The following is a 25,144-nucleotide window of genomic DNA, read 5'->3' on the forward strand; positions in this document are numbered from 1 at the left end:
CCTACCCTGCTGCAGCATTCCCTCCCCTCCCTCGCCCCTATTTCTTAATTCCCTCCCTTCCTAGTTCTTTTACTTCTTTTCTCTTTGCAGCAGCATAGGAAATCCAGAATTCCAAAACCCTATTTCTTCCACATCGTCTAACCCCCACCCCAAATCCCTTAACCTCTTAGGACTACCTTCCCCTTCCCCTAACTCACACTCGATCCCCATCCGCACCCCTTTCCCATATCTAAACCCTAAAATTTCTGCACTTCATTGTCTCCATAGAAAACCCTAAAACTTCAAATACCTGATTCTCCTCAACCACTCATCCAAAACCTATTCCCTCTACATACCTTTCCCTCTCAGCAACCTTGACACTTGACCCTAACCTTAACTCTAGTTCATCCCCTAGAAACCCTAATTCCTATCAAACCCTAAACTTTGAAAATTCAAATCTAAAACTAATTTCACAGCGAGGTTTGTGAAATTAAAAGTAACCGCAAGCGCATAGTATCATGTAGCTAACGGGTCGATCTCAGGGAGATATGCCACTTAAAATTCAACTTCTTAATAGTAATGCGAGAGTGGAATGATTCAATTTTTGTTAAACTAATTAACTAAACTAAACAATCCTAATCCATACATCTAATGCAATCGAATTGAAATGAAAAATAAAGCAAACACAATCAATGCATAAATAAAAGACAAGAAAAAAATACAAACAATAAAAATAAAAGGAAAAGGGAAGTGATCCGAGTGTTAGCTCTAGATCGAGGGAAGGGGAGCATAATAATAATGACTTTGACCGTGGACCCTTTGCCATAGCTTATAGTCCACCGATCGAGGGAATGGATATTAGAGAAAAAAAAATTGCAAAAAAGAAATAATCAAAGCAATAAAAGGAAAGGGAAACCTTAACCAAAGAGAGGCACGACTGTAGGCATCTTTGATTAAGGACCCAGGGGAAGGGAGAACAATAAATAAATGCTGAAAGTAAATTGCAGAAAGTAAAATGGAAACCTTAACCAAAGAGAGGCACGACTGTAGGCATCTCTGATCAAGAATCCAGGGGAAGGGAGATCAATAAATAAATGCTGAAAGTAAATCCTAAATTAAGAATATGGAGGGGTAGATAAAAGCGAGAATGGAGGGAGGAGAGAAGATTAATAAAGAAGGTTACTTACTTGCGAATTGAACAAATGATTCGAATCTCAACCAACCCTAACAACCAGATCTAGATCTAGAATGATCTAAATTTGCAATTGCTAGACCCAGAGAAAAACGAATCTAAAAACTTGAACTTGAAATGCATTACATAAAAAATAAATTAAACCTAAACATTCAATCTAGAAATTAAAATCTCACAAATGCAAGCAAAGAAAACTAGAGAAAACCTAAATAAACTGAAGAGAGAAGAAAGAATGCTTCTCCTAAGCTCTAGAACAAGTTCTCCTTTGATGGAGTATGCTCTCCTTTTATAGAGTATACATGAGATATGAGGCACGGCTGAATTTGAATAAAACTCAGGGTTCCTATCTGACTCAGCCAATTAGGGTTTTGACGTACTAATCGCACTGACTTAGAGAGATCAGATGCATAATTCCACCGTTGGATTTGAGATTTAAGTAGTCGTCAAGCTCTCCTCCAAAAATCAGCACGATCGGACATCAGATGACCGTTCGATGAAGGGCTTGATCGAAACTGGACAGAGACATTCAAAAACGAGATTTTTGCCTCTTCCTTCTCTAAATATAATTCTTTTTCCTCTTTTTCTTTCATTAATTAAATCCCATATAGGAAATAAGATATTGAAGTATGCAAGGACTCTTTTCTCCATTTGGACTCTCTCAATAATATCTCTGTAGATTTGATTGATAATTTATAATCTTAGCTGTAGATCAAATTTGCCTTCTTTATCTCTTCAATATTTCGGAGTTGGCCCATAATCACACATCTCTAGCCCATCATGCTCCAGATCACGCCCATTTTCGCATTTGAGAATTTGAATGGACTTCTTGACGTGTAAAATTGCATGATTCAAGGCCAAAACTCCAAATATTTGCTTAAATCTTGAAAAGTCCTAAAATCTGCAAAAACAACATAAAACCCAAGGTAACTCCACTCTAAGTGTATAAAATACATGCTTTATGCCCTAAGATTTCACACATAAATGTGCTCATCACTAACCTTAACTCTAGTTCATCCCCTAGAAACCCTAATTCCTATCAAACCCTAAACTTTGAAAATTCAAATCTGAAACTGATTTACAACGAGGTTTAATATTGAGTTTCAGTCGACCTTAATTCCTAGCCTTACCCAAGGCAAGCCATTCTCTCTTCCCAACCCTTAAACCCTAATTCTCAGGCCTAATCCTACAACCGCAAGGTACAAAACCCTAGTTTACTAGTGGATCATTTGATTAAGATCTTGATGAAGAACTCTAGATTTAGGGTTTGGCTCCAATACATCAGAGTAACATCACACAATGGTGGAACCAGTAATAAAAGAGTTCCATGAGAAGTGGGATAATGAGATGGATGAACTCAAAGCCCTCAATCCAGGGTGTGTCCCATGAATTCAAGGCTAGAAGATTCATTAGTCATTTTGCATGGCAGGGTTAGGACTATCCTAATGATCCAACAGAACAATTGAAGCCAAGGCTCAAGTGGCTACAAGGTCACCGATCCCATGGAAGAGCTGCAGCTCACTAACTTTGATGTTTCAACTAAGGAAGTCCTACAGATCGAACACATCACTGCAGGGACCTAAACAAGTAGGTTTGAATTTTGAAGACAAAAGTGTTACATGAGGAACAAACTACTCCATGTGATGTTCAGAATGCCCTTGATCTCGAAGAGCTTATTGAAGAGGTCCAAGTTGAATAGACCAAAGTAGACAAAGCAGGAGATAGTGCTACAGGAGCACACAGAAATGATCTAGATGGCTAAAGTTGTGGCCAAAGAAGAATCCATGATTATGGCTACTGATTTTGAACAGGGACACAGAGTTCATCATGCCCTTATGGTTCTTTGCAGAGAAAGCTCCATGGGTCAAAGACTTCATTCCTAGCATTTCTACAAGTCAGAATTCTGCCCAGGAATGGTCAGGGCTGCACACAAGTTGAACCCCCCCCCCCCGGTGGGAAAGAAAACACCCAACATTGTAACCAAATTCGAGGACAATTTTTTTTCAAGATGGGTAGAGTTGATGCAGATGCAGAACCAACACACCATTTGGGCTTCTAACTAGGGGAATAAGCCTAGGGTTGGGTCATATACAGGTAAATGCTTCATTCAAAGGGTCTACTTGGTAATGGACCTCTCCAAGGGGCCTAAAACATTGTACCAAGGTGGTGGACGAATTTTAAGTTCATTCTTAGTAAATTCCACTTTAGATATCATGTGATCACTTAAAAGACAAATGACTTAATTATGATTAGCTGATCCTGTTCAACCTAGGGTACATCAGGTGTCCTTCTACTGTAATACATAACATTATACCAACTGGAGAGTACATATAATTCTCCACATAGCAGTGCACCCTTTTGCTGCTGTCTATTTGTTCTTCTCTCCTTGCTTTATTCATAATCATTGGTTGTTCTACGTCAGAAACTATTACAAACAGGAAATTCATATAAGTCTTGCACACAGCCACACAACAAAAAGTGGTACCAACCAATATCTGAATATGGATGAGCTCAAATGCCACATGAAAGTATGAAGGAATGCAGGAAGCCCATAGGAGAAAATATCAAAACATAGCATCCCACACCTCAGACTGATCATGGTCATAACGTACTAGAAACCGACAACGACATCCTCTTACATCATGTCTCCGTCGTTGAGCATCAAGAACATGAGCATCAAAGTAAAGAGCCTGCTCTTTACCTTCCTGATAATTTTCAAATTGCAAACAAAAATTATTAATGAAATCTTTATGTAATGTGATTTTAAAACAGTAACCCCACAAATGAAATATAACTGAAGACAAAGTATTAGATCTCCAGGAACTATACCTGAAAACACAGTATTAGATCGCCGGGAAGCACTGCAACACATTCTGATGCTTCACAGGGAAGAGATCGCTGTCTCACATGCCTGCGCACATTAACCCATTCATCTTCTTCTGCTCCGAATCCCGCAAACCGAACTCGAACTTCCTGAATTTGACAGCATAAGTTACATAGAAGAATGAAGTGTGAGAGTGAACATTTTCAAGCATAAATCAGAGGCAGAAAAAATATTTTCATAGAAAATCAAAGCAACTTGTCTCTCTTTCTAGCACTGATGCTGAAGGAGAATATCTCAGCAACCTTTTTTTTATGGGTGACCGAGGATCCATTACCAAAACCCGAAAGGTGGGCGAAGGGGGAGAAAACGTATAAGAAAACAAAAAGAAGGGGGCAAGCCCTGAACGGCAGACTAAAGCCGAGATGAAATGGACTAAGAGTCTAGGTAACAACAATATGCTTGCCTTGGTCTATTCTGGATATGGCAGTAGAGTAACATCTAAAAATGAGAACTAATGTCAAAATAGATGGCTCTCCATATGCAGTCCACAGTTTAGAGTTGGTGGTCCATCCACTAAGATTCTGCAACATCTAGGTATGTGAGAGCAACACCCTGAAAACTAGCTTACCAAAAAGGCAATAATGTCTGTTAAAATCCTGTGACAGAAGATCTAGTGGCGACAGCCTCTACACAAGGTCCTTGAATTCTTTGGTATTTTAGGGTTGGTTTTTTTTTGTTGTTAGTCTGCTGTCCCAATGTATATACAATAATACAAGAAAATCCATTTTTAGATTTATTTAAAACTAATGCATGGGCAAAAGGGTGTAGTTGGGTCAGAGCTAAGGGGCAAAACCAAATTCCAAAAATATTTTTGGAAAGCCCTAGAAAGGGTCATGTGCGATGTGCCAATCGACCCGATCAACTGTGGGCCAGATTAGCTTGATTGACTGACACAATTCCAGAAGCCACACAGGTTCAACCGTGGAAGGCTCCTAGTACACCGCCAGGCCAATGATCGATGCCACAGTGACTGTCAATTGACCGTCAAGCCAGGCTGGCTTCCAACAGCGAGATTGAGCAGGTCGACCGTGAAATTACAGTTCAAAAATATGACCTTCTATCCATTCGGACCCAATCCAATCCCAATTGTTTATGACTATAAATAGGTGTCTTAATGACTCTCTTAAGCACAATTATCAAAGCACCATCAAGCCCTCAATTGTGCTTTTGTCAAAGCCTTTGTGTCTCCTTAAATCCAAAATCCCTTTGGAGTTCCAATCCCTTTGACAAAGAAGGTTGAGGTGTAGACTGAAGGTTGATTACTTGGAGCTTCGAGACCTATAAGTCAGGTGCATTCATTGTTCATATTCATGGTGGGAGATCTCGCGAGATATCTCACTTTTTCAAATAGGCAAAGATGAGATGGAGGTCAAGAGCAGAGAATTGGGATATCACGCTCAAGATCTCGCCATATCTCACTATTTCTATCTATATCTATCTATATCTCGCCATATCTCGCCATATCTCGCCCGGTTCTCCGCTGGAACTATCAATTTTTTACCTTTTTTTGTGGACTTCAATTGGATTTTCATTTTGAATCATTCTCTGCTTGTCTTATGAATTTATGATTTAATGACATATATAGAACTTCTAATGGTTGTATAATTTTATTATTCTATTCTTGAAAATTGAGATTGTGATACTCACACGGATGGAGTTTTGATAACATTTAGGTTACTTGATGCATTTGATACACTTACTTTTAATTTATATGCCTTACAAGTTCTATATTACAAGTTGTATACAATTGCATTCCCTAATCCTACAACATTTCGGTTTCACACTATGGGTAAACTTAGAAATCATACTTAGGTTTGTTATATGACAAATCCAAGGCCACCAATGTGTTCAAAAGGCCTTAAATATGCTAAATACCAAGTTTCAATCTAATTGGAACCCTAAAACCCACCGAGATGGGCCACCGAATTGACGCCAAAAAATTGTATATTTTGATCGAGATCTCGATTTTTCAAGGTGGCAAGATCTTGCTCGAGAGTGAGATCTTCCACCATGTTCATATTCACACAAGGGTTTATGCCACACCCTAAAGGTATTCACATTTTATTATTTACTTTTTTTCTTTTGTGATTGGGTACTCTTGTCCAAAATCAAGGATTCTTGTAAAAGGTGCTATTGGCCTAAACCTGCTTTTATCCAAAAGAGGCATGGGCTCAAATTCTAGCCCTGAGGCAGGCCAAGGAATATTCTAACCCTAAACTACAGTCAGGATTGAGTATTTGGCCTAGCTTGATTTTTTACCCTGATATTGAGACTAAGTTTAACCCTAATTTTGACCCTGTTATTTACCTAGTGTTCAATCACCTAAGGACTGAAACATTCAAAGCATTGTTCTGCACTTCCATTGTTGCTGTTTAATTGTTAAATCAATGTTCTATAAGTACTTTTTTTTTCCCTCGACAAAGTTCTGTAAGTTTTGCATCCACCAAATAGCATGAAAAAAAAAAAATCCTTGTTCTGCCACCAAAAATGTAGTCATTGAATTGTTTTATTGGTTAGGCTCAGGGTCAGCACCAAAGCCGAACTTGGGATACAGCAGTAGATTGAGGAGGCTCAACAATGGCCAGCTCTGCAAGCTTAACTCAGAAAGTAAGGGTTTAGGGTCTTAGGATTTTGAGGCAGTTGAAGGGATACATAAGGACCAAGGTTATGGTGGTTGGATAGCTCTAGAGAGATTTAGAATAATGAAAGTGTATGGATGGATGGGGTATGTTTCCTAGATATAGGACGAAACTTGAGAATTTAGGTAATGGTATATAGAGATAATCCCTAAAGTTTGGGACCATTTTAATGGTTAGATAGGTATAGATCTAAGTTGGAAAATTTGGGTTTTTTGAGGGAGTAAGAAAACAAAAAGGAAAAAAAGGAACTTAAGGATGGGGAACTTAGAAGGTTATCTTTAAGATTAGGAAAAGGAAGATTATGGTTGGAGATAAATCAGCTTATCTTGGTCGAAGATATTCCTTAACATCAGGATGAATGAGGAGATACATTCTTGGAAGAAGAAGAAAAGAAACCACAGAAGAAAGAGGGGGGGGGGGAAGATATCCACAAAACCATTGAAAGAGATCCCATTTTCCTATGTTCTACCCATGTTTTAGGCCCATCAAATTGGCCAGTTACGAAATAGACACATAGAAACAAAGGCCAAATACATATATGATCCAATATTAGAATCCTCCTAAGCAGAGAAGCCCAATTTGGAGATAATTTTGCATCAATTGGCTCTGCCTGGCCTAGTTAAAGTTAAGGCGGGTGATGCAGTCTACTCGAATAAGGCCTCTGTCTTCCAGGATCTCTATGGCTATACCAGATTCCAAGCCCATATAATGAATACGAGTATGGTCTATGGGGTGGCTTTTTGAATGGTTTTCCCAATTAGGTTTGAACAAGTGGCCTCTATTTTCCCTAGTTGGGGTAATTAGAGTTGGAATGGTATTGAGTTTTTGGTGGGAAGAGTTTTGGAGAGAATTAGAGCAATGGGATGTGTGGTTGGATGGGCAGGTTCTTGAGATATGGGATATTTAAAGTTCTTGGAATGGGGTGAACTTGGACCGAGAATGGCCAGATCTGGAGAAAGGATGGCCTGTTTGGGCTGAATTTAGGATCGAAGGTAAGAGGAATGTTGGTAGACTAATGGCTGGAATTTGGGGTGAAAGTGATGTCTGGTTGTGGATATATGGTAGTTCATGACTTTGGCTGAAAGAGCAGGGACTGAATCAGGGAATGGGGTCCCCACCACACAAAAAAAAAAGGGAAAAGGAGAGGGGGTTTAGTATAGGCTACCAATAATACCTGACTGAAGCCTTGTAGATGGAACAGTCCAGGTGGAGAATAAAGGTCAAACTTTATTCTTCAATGACTACTTCACACTAAAACCCTTTTTCAGCTCTGTATCTTCAATTTCTAATTGACAAACCAGAACTACTACAGCAAACACAAAAGGAATTTGATGTAACCCAGATTCCAGGGTTTAGGAATTTCGATATCAAACCCTAAAATTGGGTCCACTCCAGATGATGTAACCAGCCAGGACAGCTCAAGAAGGGCCGAAGGATGGCGCAGACCCACCCACATTATGAGGCAAGCCACGGGGGGGGGGGGACCAACAAAAGGATAATTTGTAATTTGCTCATTTTCCACCCCTGGTTCTAGTACTAAGTAGGAAGAATAAACCAGCTACTTTTCTAGAGTCCTTTCTATGTTTTCTTTGTTACTTGAAGTCCAGTTTGAAAGTTATTTGAGAGTTTTAGTTTGAGTTGAAGTTAGTTGGTTGTGATAAGATTCCTCATCCAAAAGGGTTCTTATCTTTCAGAGTTTGTGTTATTTGCAAGTTAGTTATTTGAGTCCTTGTTTAGCAAGTAATTGAAGTAAGTTGGTTTCCTTAGAAGAGTCAAGTAGGAGTCCAGTTCCTTTCTATGCTTGACCATGATTTTGTTTACAGCCCGACAGTCAAGACACATTCGCCACAATCCATCTTTCTTAGGAGTCAGCAATGTTGGTATGGCACAAGGACTTAGGCTCTCTACAATGTGGCCCTCCTTAAGAAGCTCTTCTACTTGTTCCTGCAACATGAACTCATTCTATAGGCTGGCATGTTGGGAAGAGAAGTTCCAGGTACTAGGTCTATGGCAAGCTGAATGTCTCTCAATGGGGGTAGCCCACTAGGGAGACCTTCTGGTACTATATCCAAAGACTCTGTAAGGAGTTCCAAGACCTGAGGTGGTGGTTCTTCTTCTTCCTGAGGAATCTCTGACTTGGTGACTAGTGCCAGGATTACACTAGGCTCTTCTTGAGGATCATCAAACTTATTGGTGAGTGTCACTATAGGTTGTGGCTGAGAGCTGGGCTCTTTTGGAATTGGACTCCGTACCCCTCTTTTTCCACCTTCCTCTTGCCGATTAATGGGAAGGAACACAACATTTTCCCCCCTATGCATAAATTTACAGGCATTTTCCCTCCCATGGATTGTTACATCATTACCATATGACCAAGGTCTACCCAAAATTACATCAGTCACTCTCATGGGAACTACGTCGCACCAAACTTCATCGGCATAGGAGTGTAAACTACTGGGAACTAGACATCAAAATCTTAACTCAATAATCTCATGGTTGAGGAGTCCAATTTTGTAAGAATTGAGATGTTCTTCAATTGGTAATTTGGCCTTCTGTACAGAAAATTCAGATATGACATTGGTGTTGCAAGTTATCAATTATGGCTCAGGCCACAGATCCACCTGCCTTCAACCGAGTATGGAAGAGGCTGCTCCTTATCCAATCTTCATCAATCTTCATCTTCAGATTCAGTCACAAGGATCTTTGCAAGAATACTCATGCAGGGTCAATAACTGATCTTCAGTAGGAGTGATTTCGTTCACCCTATCCATGGCTCTGATAACAATTAATGTAAACCAAGGACGATGGGATTCGTGTGGTATAAAATCTCCACTCTCTGGAACACTTGTAGGGTTTTGGGAATGGGAAGGATGGGCTTGATAGGCCATGGAATTCTCTAATTAGGTTGATTTTGAGTTGTTTAATGGTTTAGGGAACATTTGGGTTAACGAAAACCTTGATGGGTTGAGAAGGAAAAAGTAGTAGGATTTTAACAAAATGGGACAGGACTGTGACAAGGTTCAAAATTAAGAGAACAGGGGCTGGGAAAAGCTTGCGGTAAGGGTGGGGGAAGTTTCTTGGCCAACCTTTCTTTCTTCTTTCCCTTTCTTTTTTTTCTTTCTTTCTTTCTTTCTTTTTTTTTTTTTTTTTTTTTTTTTTTTTCTTTCTTTCTTTCTTTCATTTCTCTTTCTTTTCTTGGTTGCGCAAGACTGTAGGAGCTGAAACTGGGATTTTGAAGGTGGGGAGGGGCTGGAGCTGTTGGTCGAAGGGTTTGGGTGCCCTAGTTGACTGAATTAAGGTGGATTCTTGTACTGGGGAATAGAGACAGCAAGGATCTTGAAGACTTCTTGATCCGGAGTTGCAGAAATTTGCTGCCGCAGGGTAGAGGAAGATGAAGAGAAGGGAAAGTAGTTAGGGCAGGGGTTGGGGAGGGGTTTATACTCACAGGATCGTAGGCTCTTGATGAAGAAATAGGCTCGAACGGCTTGCTGGAGTGAACTGAGTAGATCACTGGCTCTTCGGAGCTTTCATGGACAATGGCAGCGTCCCTCTCAAAAGGACCCTGCGGGCTGTAAACTCTTCATTCTTTATTTATCAAAACTTGATTTGCTACGGCAGTGGGCATGAGAATTTATAGCCTTTACAAAGATTCCAAATAAAACTCGATCTAGGAGACCTAACTTGACTTATTCCTGGACTCCTAATTAGACTAGACAACTACAACTGAAATAAAAGATTAATTGGGATTCTGTAACTGATTAGAAACCCATAACAAAATAAAAGAAAAGTCCACAAAGAGACAAAAATACCCCTAGGGGGCTGTGCATGCTTGTGGCTTCTGCTGGGAGTATTCTTGTTGTTCACATCACCAGGTTGAGCTTTCAAAAAGCCCAGCCCAATCTGACCCTATTGCGGCCCCAGTTCTATAGATCTATAGCCAACCAAAATAGAGAAATACAATATAAACCCAAATCAATGCCCAAAGACGCTGCTCTAGCAAAAACAGATTTTGACCTGCCTCGTCCGAGTATAGGCATTCTAGGACTTCCAAACAGGTTTGTGCCAGTCCACAGAAGTGTCGCTGCATGAACTCCAAGAAGCCTACCCAGATGATGCCATCCTGTATCCAGAGCCAAAGATCTAAAAGTTGGCTCTGGGCCCTAGTCTTACCTCATGTCAGGTTCAGAAAAACAGGACATGCAGTTGGCCAGGTTCCATCTAATCTGAAAGACCATATGAAAGAAATAGTCAGTCATCTGATGATATTTCAGAATATGGTTTTCCATAAACTTCTTCAAAGCATTTATGCTACACTAAAATTCAGAGTGTTTTAAATTTACACAAAACGGAACTGAAGGTTGGAATTATCCATTCAAGTGACTTTTGTGTAATACATCTTTAAGTGGTGTGCATCTGAAAGCAGGTCCGGATCCTGTTGTAGTGAAATCAATGGAAAAAACATAAAGGCCCCAAACCAAATCCCTAATGGACCAGTAACCCCAGATCCTAGATACTGCTAATAACTAACTAACCAATGTCTAACGGAAATGAACAATTAATAAGATAAAAAAGACAACGAACTTATAAAATAACTGAAAACAAAATGCTATCAACTATTGGCAGTCGGTAAAACAAGTTTACCAGTTTGATGGACAGGGAAGTGCAAAGGAACAAGTAAGAGAAGTGTCTCTGGTCATTGCTTTCTGGAACAGGAGTCGGCAGGGGTTTGACGGAAGGTTTCTCCAAGATCTGTCTCCGAGAGAAGGTGAGATCATCAAGATCTCAAAGGCTCTTGATCATATCGAAGGCTAAGCGCTGTGCTTCATGGGAGGAAGGGCCTTCTGCATTTTGACAGTCGCTAGGGTTCTGTGCCTCAAGGGCTTCGGCCCTTGATGGTTTCTCCTCCTCTCTCTGCTAACTGCTTCTCCTCTCTGTTTCTGCTTAGGTTTGGTCGAGCATGATCTCAGATCTGAGATCCGATCTCCTCCCTCTGGTTTCCTCTGCTCTTTGCTTATCCTCCTCTCCCCTTAAGGTTAGATCAAGCAAGATCTCAGATTTGAGATCTCGTTCTCTTCCCTCTAGTTCTCCTCTTCTCTTTGCTTCTCCTCATTCTGTGTCAATGGAGGTTTGTCGATGGTCTCAATGGCCTCTCTGGTGCTGGGGGGAAGCCATGAGGGGTATCATTGCTGATCTCTCCAAATCAGTTCAAAATCAGATCCAGATCCATCTCCTCCCTTGTTTCTCCTCCCTCCCTCTCCCTTTTCTGTTTCAGGGTTCAGCTTCAAATCATCGAGGGTTCTTTTCCTCGATGGCCTATCTAGCATGGGGGGCACAGCCGTGAGGGCTATCGTTGTTGATCTCTCCGAATAAGGTTTGAACTCAGATCCAGATTCTTCTTCTCCCTCTGTTTCTCGTCTATCGTTCTTCGTCACATTCCTGTGATGCTTCCAACCCCTGCATCGGTCCCTCCTGCATGTCCTGCGCTTTGTTATAACAAAGGCTTCATCGATCTAATGGAAAACTATGTTGGTCTTGCTGGGTCTACTGCCCTTTTGGTCCCTTTTGGCTTTGTTGTGCTAATGTTGGTTTTCTAGTTTTATTGCAAGGATATGTGCCTCTTGTGCTTATTGAGCCTGTCCATGTCTTTGTATTTTCCCTTCCCCTTTTCTCTCATTTGGTTAATGAATTTACTTATTCATCCAAAAGAAACCTATTGGCAGTTCATTGCTGTCTCATCACTGAGAGTAGGAAAAAGTGACATTCCCATAATCAATTGGCAAATTATAAAGAGATGTGAAATGAGCTCTAAAAGTTACCGGATCTCCCGTCTCGAACATTCTGTGAGAAATAAAGTTTGCAACATCATACCTGAGAAATGTAACAAAGAATCAAGAAGCGAACGCGAAAAACAGAACTTTACTATGCATAATATAGTATTATCGTTCACTATCTGCCACGTGGTAGTATATGGGTGGGTTAAGTGGCAGATTGTGAAGCCTAGGAGGACCATATTGGAAAGTTACATTTCATTCGCATAATGAAAAGATACACTTCATTATTTGTGACATGGCGGTAAAAGGAAGGGACCAAGTGATAGATAGTGAAGCAAAGCCTAGGATGGGATGAAAGACCAAATACGTATAAGAGAAAAAAAACTACTGACAATGTTCCCAGTCTCACAGGGTAGGAATTAACATCTTAATAGCAAAGAAATAACTAACCATGCTCCATCCCTTGCTGATTTGGCTTCGAACTCCATTTGAGAGCTATTATCAAAGGTGCTCCTTGCTGAAATTAGGAATTGCAGAACAAAGTGATACTAGAATCCAAACAATAGTGCTAGATGATAACAGCGCCAGGATTATTCATAAAAGGCAACTCCTTCAACAATGAAATAAGATTCAAAAGATAAAGTACAGCAATAATGAAGAATAGAATTTTGTGATTCATGGGTTATCAGAAAACCAAAATAGAAAGTAGTAAGATAATAATGCAGAGTAAATGATCATACCATAATAGCGGTTTAAAATAGTATCGCCTTAGTTGCTGACATCCACAAGAAGTAAAATCTGGCTTGAGAAAAAACCCAAAAAGTGAACACCGAAATGAATTGCAGATCATCATCATTATCATCAAGCCTTGTCGCAACTAAATGGGGTCAGCTATATGGATTATTGCCTTCTAATCAGCTCTGTTTGAGGCCATGCTAAATACAAGGCCTAAGCTATGCATATCTTTTCTCACCATTTCTCTTGAGGTTATCTTATGTCTGCCCTAGCTCTTCTAATTCTTTCAATCTGGATTATATCACTTCTCCGTACAGGGGCATTTACAGGCCTTCATTGAATGTAGTTGTGCCACCTCAAACAACTTTCTCGTAGCTATCACTTATCGAAGCTACTCCCAAACCAACTCTAATATGATCATTCATTTCATTATTCTTACTAGTTTTGCCACTCAACCATCTTAACATCCTCATTTCTGCTACACTAAGTTTATCTATATGATTCTTTTTAAAAAGCCCAACACTTTACACCATCATCATAGCGGGTTGAACAATGGTCCTATAGAATTTTTCTTTGAGTTTTAAAGGAATACGTGGATCACACAAAACCCTGAACATACCTCTCCACTTCATCCACCCTATTTTAATTCTTTGGGAAACATCATCATCTATATTTCCTTTTTTATTTATGATTGAGCCAAGGTACCTAAAACACTCACACTAAGGTATTTCCTTATCATTAAGTTTCACCAACTCATTGTCTGTCCAATCAAGACCAAAGTTACAAACAAGATATTTTGTCTTCGTTCTACTTAGTGTAAAGCCTTTTGATTCTAAAGTTGTTCGCCATGATTCTAATGTGACATTAATTCATACCTGAGTCTCATCTATCAACACAATATCATCAGGCAAAAGCATAGACCAAGGAACCTCATCTTGAATGTCTTTGGTTAGTTCATTCAATATAAGTGCAAATAAATATGGGCTTAAAGCTGATCTTTGATCTAATCCAACTATAATTAAAAATTCATTACTTTGTCCCCTCACTATTCCCAATTACTTAAATGTAATGCAGATCCAGCACCATATTGGACTATTTTCCTTTGGAATCAACCTAGGGCTGGCAGATATGGATGTTGGGTCATTGTGACTTTGTCCATATCATGTGGTCAACAGCCTACTCTATGAGCCTAAAATTGAGTGTCTGAGTCTAGGACAAAAAATAATCGAAGAAATTGGAATAAGTTGACTAATGATGTAAATTCAGGGCAACTTTAGTTATAAGAGCACAATAGTCTTGTCTTATGTTTTATTTCAGTTTTAAGTGTCAACCTTAAGTCTAGTAAGAGTCCTAGGTCATTTTTTATTTTTTTTAGGAGTTCAATTCAGATTTCTATTATGAGTTGCAATGCTGATTAGAAGCCTATTTATACCACCTCAAGGGAAGAACTGGAACAGTTGAGATTATTTGGTATTTTCTCCTGCATGTTAAGTGCCTGTATGTGTTACAGCTGTTGTAATTATTGGTTCATATCAACTTTGTTCAGATCAGGATAAAGAGTTGAGTATTCCCTAAGATTCTAGGTGAAATCAGGCTAAGATCATTGTTGTGGCTAAACGGAGATCTTTGACAAAGACATTCCACTCAATCCACAGCCACAAAAGGCTCCATCCAGGTATCTCACATTCTACAACCCATTCCGTTTCCATCACGTTTTTTTCTTGGATTTTTGAACAATCAAGTAAACCCAAAATTCAATGTCAAGACACACCAATCTAACCGTCATAAATGTCCCAAACTTTAAGCGCATTATTGCCCAAACCAACCCTAGCAACCTTCTCTCCTAAGTTGACCCCTTTTTAATCAACCAATTTCAAGATACTTTGTTGAATTCTCGTACTCCCTAAAACCCTCTAAAACAATAACTCTATATCTCCCAATTTAGCTATCTAAACTTGGAGGATCATATCCCAATATCATTGCTTACATTCCCTCCAAGATTCAACCTTTAGCACCTACAGACCCCAGTTCCCCATCTCAAAGAATTTATCACATATCTCCCAAGGGGGATAACTTTCATCTGAAACCAAATCAAACCAACCATTTGAGATTAATGGGAGCTTTCACATAGGCCAATTACATCCTTTACCATTATTCATCCCGTTCAGCCCATATCACAAAATGCCTTGCAATAATAGTGTTATTTAGTGAGCTTTACACTTGGAGCAAACCTTGTGTACTTGCCGACCTCCAATCTCATTTGCAATGCAAGTACATTGCCTTGGAATGACCCAAACCTATTGAGTGTTATGTGAATAAGAACAGGATCCATAGTTTTTTAGGTTAAGTTTAATATTCAGGATTTTTCTTTTAGTTTAGAACTATATGTAATTTATTAATTTAAATAGCAATTAGACAAATTACCAATTAAATTAATTTATTCATCCATTTTCTAATGCAAGAGAAGACCCCAAGCCGGATAAATCAGCGGGAGATCGATCAAAACCAGGATCAACACAATAATGAAGACAAAAATGTACTAACCTTTTTTTTCATTGGGTTTCTTTTTTTACATATGAAAGAAGAGCATGGAAGAATAAGAAGAAGGGGATATAGAAGAAGGAAAGAAGGAAGAAAGGGGGTATGGGCATGGGCTATCTCAGCCCTGGCTGATGTAACATCACTGGGGTGAGGACGAAATCCAAGATCCAATAAGGAAAACAGCAGGCCATTAGGGTTTCTAAAGCACTGAGATTAGGGATTTAGGGCTGTTTAAGGGTGTTCGGGTTAGGGTTTCGGAATCTAGGGCAGTATTGAATTAGGGAATAGGATAGGGTTTGGAAATTTAGGGCAACAAAGGAATTAGGGTTTTTGACAAAATTCAGGGAGCAAAGGAATTGGGGGCATAGACTAGGGTTTGGTTGGTCTGATAGGGCTGAAATTAAGAGGGACAGTCACTAGGGTAGGGGATGAGGTTCCTAAGTTTGGGACAGATCTTACTCTTAAGACTGTCATAGATCTGAGATTAAATTTTGGATCTCCTGAAAAGTCCGAAAACTCCAGAAAATTCAAGAAAAAAAGTAAAAATAAAAAAATGGGTGATATGTGATTTAGGGTTTTGGAGGAGGGAGGGTACTGCAGGGATGGGGAAGATAGGTTAGGTGCAACAGGGGAGAAGAGAGGGAGAAGAGAGGGAGAAGGGTGGGGGTGTATGCAAAGTTGAGGGCCTTCGCATGAATGAAATCCAATCACTAGGATGCCGCAGGGATCTCCCTTGGAAACCCCCTAAAACTCCACCCAAGTTCTCCTCCATCAAATTTTATTCAGCATAAACTGATTTATGTACATGTATTGGACTGTATTTATAGCCTACACTGAAGGACTCATACTTGGACTCGATTTCAAAAGCAAAACAACTAGAAACTTCTAAAATAATTAGAACTCCTACTCCAGTTAGGACTCTTCCTTATCTCAACCTAGAATGATTCAAATTATCAAACAAGAGCAGGACTGATCTCTTAGTGAAATTCGGAGAACGACTAAAGGAATCCTACTTTAAATAGAACTCCTCTCTAGCTTAGGACTCACTTCTGACTTTAACTTGACAAGGACTGATTTATATAAAAATAAATAAATAAAAAGGACTAGACTCCTAATAAAATTCTGCATCTAACAAGACCAACTTGGAGTGGACTAGGGTGTCAAAATGACCAAAATATCCCTGCTGATGAAATAAACTCCATGCGGCTGGACTGGGCTGGGCCGTAGGGTGCTGGGCAGCAACCCTAGGCCCCATTTTGGACATTGGGGGCCCTCAAAAAATTCACATCACTGGGTCTCTAACCCACAGCAATCTCAGCTATTGAACATGGATTTTACTGCATAACTAAGGCTACTGTGCCACAACAATCCAAGGCCCCCGACTCTGGGGAACGATTGTTTGTTCTTGCCTTCTTACCAGAGGACTACCACTTATAGGTGTTGTCACTGCAACTTGGTGCCTAGTGTGCTTTTCACGGAAAGGAGTGAAACAAGCAGGAGAGAGTCAACCCAGTGAAAGGAAGAGACAGAATCACATCTGCTTGGCTGGTCTTGGTAGACTGAAAATAGAAACTAATATCCTAATAACTAGTAACAATAGAATCTTATGGAAATAAAAACTAATTAAATTTAGAAAATACTAGGCTTTATATTTCAGCAACATGGCTAAATAACTAAAATAGAAATTACAAAAATAGAAACTAAACTAAAGTCCTAAATCTCCCAAGAACAAAATCATCGTGTAATCTCACCTTACGCCCCACAAAATATTCTATGAATATTCCCAATATGCATTATGACACTTTTCAAATGAACAATGTTTTGCATTTTTGGTTCTTCAGCTAAGCTTCTATTTGGAAGTGGGTCCACCTTATGTGATGCTCCATTGAACCAACAAAAACTTGCCACATCATCAATCCAGGCTGCCTCTCACAGCAGTCACATCTCACAATCTTGTTGGGCTGATTTTGAGGGTTGTTCTTATAGGGATTTGTGGGCTTTTGATACACATCATTTCCATACTTGGCTTAGACACTAAACTTCTGGAGCCATAGAATAGTCCCACAGGCCACAACCACATAAACCTATTAAATAAAGGCTGAACACCCATATTTATCAGCCCTAGGTTGTTTTCAAATGAAAATGTCCAATTCAGTCTTGGATCTACATCAATGAAACCCTACAATTCTAAATTTCAAGCTTCAGCCAGCCCTATTTTTTCAAATTTGAGTGTGATTGATGCAGCCCCAATGTAATGAGGGTCACTTCTTCTAGGAACTTTTAAGAGAACCAACTCATATGGGACCAAGAAAGGGTTTCTTGAAATTTTGGTTATAGGATATGGGGTTCTTTGTGATACGGGTTGTGATCAGACAACATTGCTAGTAAGGATGGATGTGGTTAGTGGCCTCTTAAAATCCTTGATTGGATTAGTTGGAATGAAATAGTACCAAGGATGATGGGATTATAGTTTTGGGGAGATTTAGACTGGTGGAATGTATGGTGGGATACGGCAGATTCATGAGATATGGATGAGGGTCACTTCTTCTGGGAACTTTTAAGAGAACCAACTCATATGGGACCAAGAAAGGGTTTCGTGAAATTTTGGTTATAGGATATGGGGTTCTTTGTGATACGGGTTGTGATCAGACAACATTGCTAGTAAGGATGGATGTGGTTAGTGGCCTCTTAAAATCCTTGATTGGATTAGTTGGAATGAAATAGTACCAAGGATGATGGGATTATAGTTTTGGGGAGATTTAGACGGGTGGAATGTATGGTGGGATACGGCAGATTCATGAGATATGGATGAAAAATTATAAAAATGGCACCAAACTTGGAGGGGATATAGGTAAAGATGTAGCGTCACTATACCCCTAAGTTTGGTGAGATATAAGGGTTTTTGTTTTGGGGATTTTACAGAGTACAAAAGTTAAAGAAAATATCTATCTCTTGAATTGGATGGTCAGAATGGGATCAAACCAGGATGTAAGTCACTAGGGTTGGGGAGATGATGTACCAAAAGTGCAGGATAGATCTAATGGTGAGATTAGCACAGATCTGACCTTGAACTTTGAATGCCTTGGGAAATTCAAAAATCCAAAAATTCCTAAAAATTCAAGAAAGTTCAAGAAAAATAGGGGGAAAAAATGTGATAGGAGAAAGTGATTAATGTAGGCTGCCAATAACATTTAAATGGAGCCTTGAGGATGGGAAACTCAGATGGAGAATGAAGATTGAACTCTGGTCTTTAACCAATCACAGGTGTTTAGGCTTGACTTCTCCTTTGGAACCCTTCTCAACCTTGATCTTTAATTTCCAATTAACAAAACTAGGACTTATTAACAAGCACAAGAGGAATTACTCAAATGGAAGATTCCCTTATAGAATTAGTCAATATTCACTCTGTCCTCTCCCCACCGAGTGGAGGCGCCTATCTATACAAAATATGTTGGAGTCTCTTAATCTGATTTGGACTCCATGTTGGAGACTAACTTGAAATCAGAACCAACTCAAAATAGAAATTAATCGACTTATACTAGGACACCTAAAACTGAAATAAAAAACATTAGAAAACGCTACTCTGCCCTCACTACCTAAATTAGGCAGAATTTACTTGGCCTGGACATTGAACTTACAAGCACATAAAATAGGCCCATGACCACACTAACGTATTAAACAAAGGCCCAACACCCATATCTATCAATCCTAGGTTGATTTCAAAGGAAAATAGGCCAATTCAGTGCTAGATCTGCATTGGTATTTTTCACTGTATCCTAGAAATATTGGCTCCTAGTTGATTTCATATCAATCTAGGACTATATTTTCTCCCACTCAAAGGGACGTATTGGTCCTACTAGATCATCTTTTGTAGATAACATCTTATCCTACCCCCACCATCCATACATCCTACCAGCAGCATCATAGGACTTGTATCAAATGGATCAATAGGTTTCTTCACACTTTGGTGATTCATATCCTAGGATAGGTTAGTTTCAATATGTTAATGATGAAAGTACATGTCAATTGTGGAGGACTATACTCGTATATTCTCACAAACTATGGTATCACATTTCATATGTCCTAAATTCAGAAAAGAATGCACATCAGCCCAATCAGACTTTAGTGGGATCCATCTAGAAGGCATAGTAGTTATTATCAGAATTTACTAAAAAATAAACAATTGTATTAAAACTTTAGGAGCACATTGATGCGATGATGTCCTTGAAAATTATGTACTCAATTATTATGAATCTAAGACAACATTTTTGAAAGATTTTACGTCATCACTTGCTTGAATGCTCATTATTTATGTCCTTTAGTACATAAAAAATGTGTAAATGAACAACCGTACATCATAAATTCAACCATACATATATATACTGCCAATCAAGGGTGCAAATCCAAAACGAGAATTTAGGTAACTATTTTTGACATGATCATTTACATCCGTTTATATAGCCTGAAAGATGGATTTCATGAAGTTTCAAACCTTAATTGACCTAAAAGCCACTGAAATGACCCACCGAAACTTGGCAGAAAAATACCACATGTTGGCAAGATGAAGAAATTTCAATATTTAGACAGCTCATCTAGCCAAAACACCAAAACAGAACAAGATTTTAAACATTGACACTAACCCACTCTATGAAACTTTTTGTTTACGAAAATAAACCGGAGGAGGGTAGCACATCTTGAGAATACTCCTGTCACATCTTTCCACCATTTATATAGTCAACAATCTCAAGCCTTGATTTTCGCAAATCCTTTCTTTTCCTCCATGCTTATTCTTCCCATATGCATTCATGTATTGAAATATAATGAGATGGCTGTTCCTCAAAAGTCTCCAATATGTACACCAAGGTATCATTCCCACCTCTGGGTCACTCTTATGAATTTCCAACCATCCATATCATGCAGCATGTGCTTTCTTTTTTCTGGGATGGGAGGTGGGAAAGAAGCCTATCAGTCCCCTATCACTGCTTTTTCCTTTTTTTTTCCATGCACAACATATGTCATACCTCGCTTTCATACCATTTGAAAGGGGGGGAAATGCAATCACAAGGAAGAAACCAAGCAAACAGATCACAAATAACACAAGAGAAACGCACATTTTCACCATCCCAGAAAAAAGCTCTCTACACCTCTCCTCACATTGTGATCTTTGATTGTTTAAGGGTTTTCCTCACAAATTGAATAGAGAGAAGACCCAAAACCTGACTTCCAGCCAATTAGTACACCCATATATGCAATCGACCAAACCTGTTCCCATTGCAAATCCAGTCTTTAACAATTTATATGGATCCTTAGAAAACAATACACACCAAACCCCAGCTTTTAATTGCTTCTGTGAACATGGAGTGCAGAGCATTCTAATTCAAGCTTCAGTAGCAATAAAAATGAAGATAAATTGAGCAATGGGGCTGGACATGGTAAATGGAGGCTTTTGGATGACTTGATTCAGATTGAAGGAACTAGAAAAACAGGGCAAGACCTAAATGACCTTAGGATAAGTGATGAGGAAAGATATGCATAACTTGGACCTAGTACCAAGTGTGACCTCAAATAGAGCTTATTGGACAGAAAGGTTCCATGTAGTCGACTCCATTTTGTTGGTTAAGGCTGAGTTGTTGATGTTGTTTTTGTTACAATTGAGCAACAAGGCTGCACAGATATGTCTAGAACTGTTTAAAACAACTTATGGAGAGAATGCTTTCTGATAAAAAGAGAGTGAAGTAACTGGTTTCTTCACTATAGTACTATAGTACAATCTTCAGGAACAATCTTCAGGAAGGTCATATCTTTAAAAATAACTAACTGTTATTTGCCTTCTCCAGGTTCAGAGTTTCATCCTTTTACAAAACCAAGAGTAGATTTAAGAAGCTATAATCCTGATTGACCATGGTATTATTTCTCCGTATAGAAGACATCGCTTGTGAATTTGTGATTTACATTAACTTCATTATACTAACATCAGCATTACTACTTCACAAAACTTACACTATTAGCAGTCTAATGGTGACAAAATTTTCCCTTAGAAGGGGGCACAAGACACACTAGATGATAACTGAGGAAAGATTGACTCAATTAATAAAACAGAGGAGCAAAGATTTCTAAGACATAATAGAAGCACTTACATTTATGAAATAGGAATGTTTCACCCAAGAACCCCCCCCCTCCCCCTTCACCCACATGTATATACAATCCAAAGATCTTATAGAAAATGACAGAGGGAGCCCAATGGAATTATCACTACCTGAAGGTGCAGGTAAAGATTGAGTAACACTTCTCACTTGACCCGAATCATCTCGAGGCATAGGTGAAATACTCAGCTTCACAGGAGACTTAATCAATTTTGCCCTTTGTGCATATCTTCTGTTTTGGAACCAATTCCATACCTGTAATTGAATTACACAGAATAATGTAAGGTTTTCTGAAACCATCACATTTTCTGACCAATCTGAAGTCACACTACATAGATAAACCAACAATGAAAAACCTGCTTTGGTTGCACAATAATCTTCCCGGCTCTCTCCGGAGACGCACTACAACGATAGGCAACAACATTACTTTTTCTATTCCGAATGCCATACTTGCAATGCTAAGTATTTTCGGCACCAAAATGTGAAATCTTTTAGAGAAAGGAACAAAATTGCATGGTATAAAAACCTGAACTTCTCCGCAAGAGAACAAAGTACTTCACGACCTGGTATTGCATTATTGATTTCTTGCAGACAAGCTTCCATTTCCACAACCTTGTATAAAAACCAATAAAAGATTGTAGCATTACAAAGAATTTTATTAAAATGTGTACCAATTCAGTGAACAAATCAAGAGTTGAAAAAGATGCAGTGGTCAACAATTTTGCAGGTAAAATGGAAACATAAAATCAAAAGCAAAACAAGTAGAGAATCTAGAGATGTATGCAAGCTAAACTAGAAGTCTCAAAGCCAACACAGACTAAATTGATACTGAAATGTACCGGATGGATATTTTATTGGATAGTCCCATCAACTAGTTTACCTCAGATGAGCAACAAAAAGAAGTGGAGAAGCAGCAACAAAAGTTTTTTTTTATTTTCTTTACAATAAGAGCAAAATCATTGTTGCCTTAGTATACAATGGCCAATATGTCATAATGACAAGTACAACAACAACAACAACAACAACAACAACAATAAGCCTTGTCCCAACTAAATGGGGTCGGCTACATGGATTCTTGCCCTCCAATCAGTTCTGTTCAAGGCCATGCTAGATACAAGGCCTAAGCTATACATATTCTTTCTCACCACTTCTCCTAAGGTTATCTTAGGTCTACTCCTAGCTCTTCTAGTTCCATCAATATGGATTATATCACTTCTCCGAACAGGGGCATTTATAGGTCTCCATTGAATGTGGCCGTGCCACCTCAAACGACTTTCTCGAAGCTTATCACTTATGGGAGCAACTCCCAAACCAACTCTAATTTGATCATTTCTTATCTAATATGTCATAATGACAAGTATTAGACTAAAAATTTCGTTCAGCTAAGAATCATGTATTGTGAATCTACTCCAAGCCAAGAGAATTTCTATTAATTTTCTTGGATGGATTTATTAGGTAAGCAGCTTAGGTTCTCCAAACAAAATCCTAAATCCAAGAGAAGAATCTGAAGCTTAAAGCAGATTCTTCTTCTTCAGATTGAACTGGAAAATGGGACCACAAATACTTCCTGAAAGCAAAATATTAGAACAAAAAGCTCCCAGACAACAAATAAATAATACAGCTTTTTCTTTTTCTCTTTTGATACTCACATTATTTACCTACAACCCAACATTGTTTTCGTGATATTGTGATAGAAATGTACTAAGTTTAACATAATTACAAGTTTCATGGTTTAACTCAAATGCTAAGTGGTGATACACTTATAATACAATGAATAAGTAAAAACCGAGAAATATAACTTCTAAATGCTAATCACAAAAATCTTAACCTTGAATTGCATGAACACAATGAAACCCTTGAATACCAACATAACAGTAAATAAGATACCTCAAACATGATTAACACTGAACGCAGAGAAACAAAACTAAAAAAAAAAACACAACAGCCCACTTGAAAGAAGCGAAAAGAAACCCAAAACTTTACCTTCAAAGGAAGATAGTGAGAGACAGAAGTAAATTGAGAAGGATTCTTACCTCGTTAGGAGTGAAGCGAAAAGCTGTGCCTCCGCTATGTGGAGGTCTCCCCATGAAGTCCTATGTTGAAGAATTTCCTTAGGAATCTGAAAATAATTCTTAAAATGGGAATATCTGTCTATGAATCCATCTACAACTAAGATATTTTTGTCTTTCGGGTACCAATCTATCACTAAGATCAACAAATAGCAACATGTAAAACAAACAAACAAACAAAATGTTGCAAGACGAACCCAAAAGCAGAAAGTCACAGAGAGAGAATCAGAGAAAGGGACTAATAAGAAATCCCCTTTTTCTCCTTTTTACGTTATATATATATTGGGTGTTCCAGAGGAGAGGTGGAGTGATGGTGTTCTGGTCTCGACATCGGCGGTATCGAGTACAGTCAATTGACAGTATCGAAGGTATGCATTTGGCTTTGGCTTCGGGTCCTCAGCCGGGATGGAAACAAGCGTGGCCCGCATGTACGCTGACGTGTTCCAGAAAGATCCTTATTGGCAGTAAAGAAGGATTAAAACTTCGCGTGTATGAACCCGTACCGTAACTACATGAATGGGGAAAATTTCCATTCCGAATGCTTGACAAGTTTTGATACAAGCATAAAATCCACTGTTAGGAAAATAGTTAAAGAAGATTTGATTTAAGTTGGTAAAAAACCAACTCTTTCACATAGGAGGTCAGAGTTCGAATCCCCCGGGGTAAAGGGCGAAGCCCCACTTATATTAATAATATAAAAAACTCTTATGAGGATGTAGTCGTGGTGCGCGCAAGCTGGAACGGATGAACCTTGGATAAAAAAAAAAGATTTGATTTGAGTAACTACATTTTTTTCTAATTTTTTTTAAAAAAAAAATAACTTTATGTTTGGATCAGACACATGTCAAGTATCCAACCATGTGGATTGGAATTTTTTTCGTCCATGGACGATCCCAACTCCACAATGCCACATGACTATAAACTATAATTGATAGGAGATTCAAGAGTCAACATAGATGGTTGTGTTAAAATGTAATTCGATTTCATTTGGTTGCGAGGAAATTTTAATTAAGGAACAGAAACTTTCATACTTCATATCTAATCATCGAATGTCACTTTAATTTGCATCTATTTTCATTTTATTTTAACAAGTAAATAAATATTACATAAAAAAATATATCTTTACTAAATACGAAATTTTTGTAACTTACATAATCACATGGGGTCATGATTACCAATATTTCTTTTTGAGAAAAT

General features: G+C 38.7%; 1 protein-coding gene across 1 annotated transcript; it reads right to left on the bottom strand.

Moving 5' to 3' along the window:
* Positions 1-1,727: 1,727 nt before the first annotated feature.
* Positions 1,728-24,467, bottom strand: SHH2 (DNA-BINDING TRANSCRIPTION FACTOR 2). The gene is made up of 8 exons (XM_089139383.1): positions 23,912-24,467; positions 22,405-22,490; positions 22,235-22,280; positions 21,992-22,133; positions 12,910-12,976; positions 12,505-12,556; positions 3,998-4,141; positions 1,728-3,873 (listed from the first exon to the last, which is right to left on the bottom strand). The coding sequence occupies exons 1-8, from the start codon at positions 23,963-23,965 to the stop codon at positions 3,733-3,735; spliced, it is 732 nt and encodes a 243-aa protein (XP_088995509.1). The 5' UTR covers positions 23,966-24,467; the 3' UTR covers positions 1,728-3,732.
* Between the last annotated feature and the right edge of the window lie 677 nt (positions 24,468-25,144).

Source organism: Hakea prostrata, chromosome 11, assembly GCF_041222555.1.
Source record: "Hakea prostrata isolate BN-2017 chromosome 11, UWA_Hpros_2, whole genome shotgun sequence".
NCBI classification, from domain to species: Eukaryota; Viridiplantae; Streptophyta; class Magnoliopsida; order Proteales; family Proteaceae; genus Hakea; species Hakea prostrata.

Excerpts from the sequence above, each read along its gene's own strand:
- SHH2 (XM_089139383.1), bottom strand. The coding sequence starts at position 23,965 with ATGGGGAGACCTCCACATAGCGGAGGCACAGCTTTTCGCTTCACTCCT. Across the intron at positions 22,491-23,911 it reads TTCGCTTCACTCCTAACGAG|GTTGTGGAAATGGAAGCTTG; the intron begins GTAAGAATCCTT and ends TTTTTATACAAG. Across the intron at positions 22,281-22,404 it reads TCTCTTGCGGAGAAGTTCAG|TGCGTCTCCGGAGAGAGCCG; the intron begins GTTTTTATACCA and ends CTATCGTTGTAG.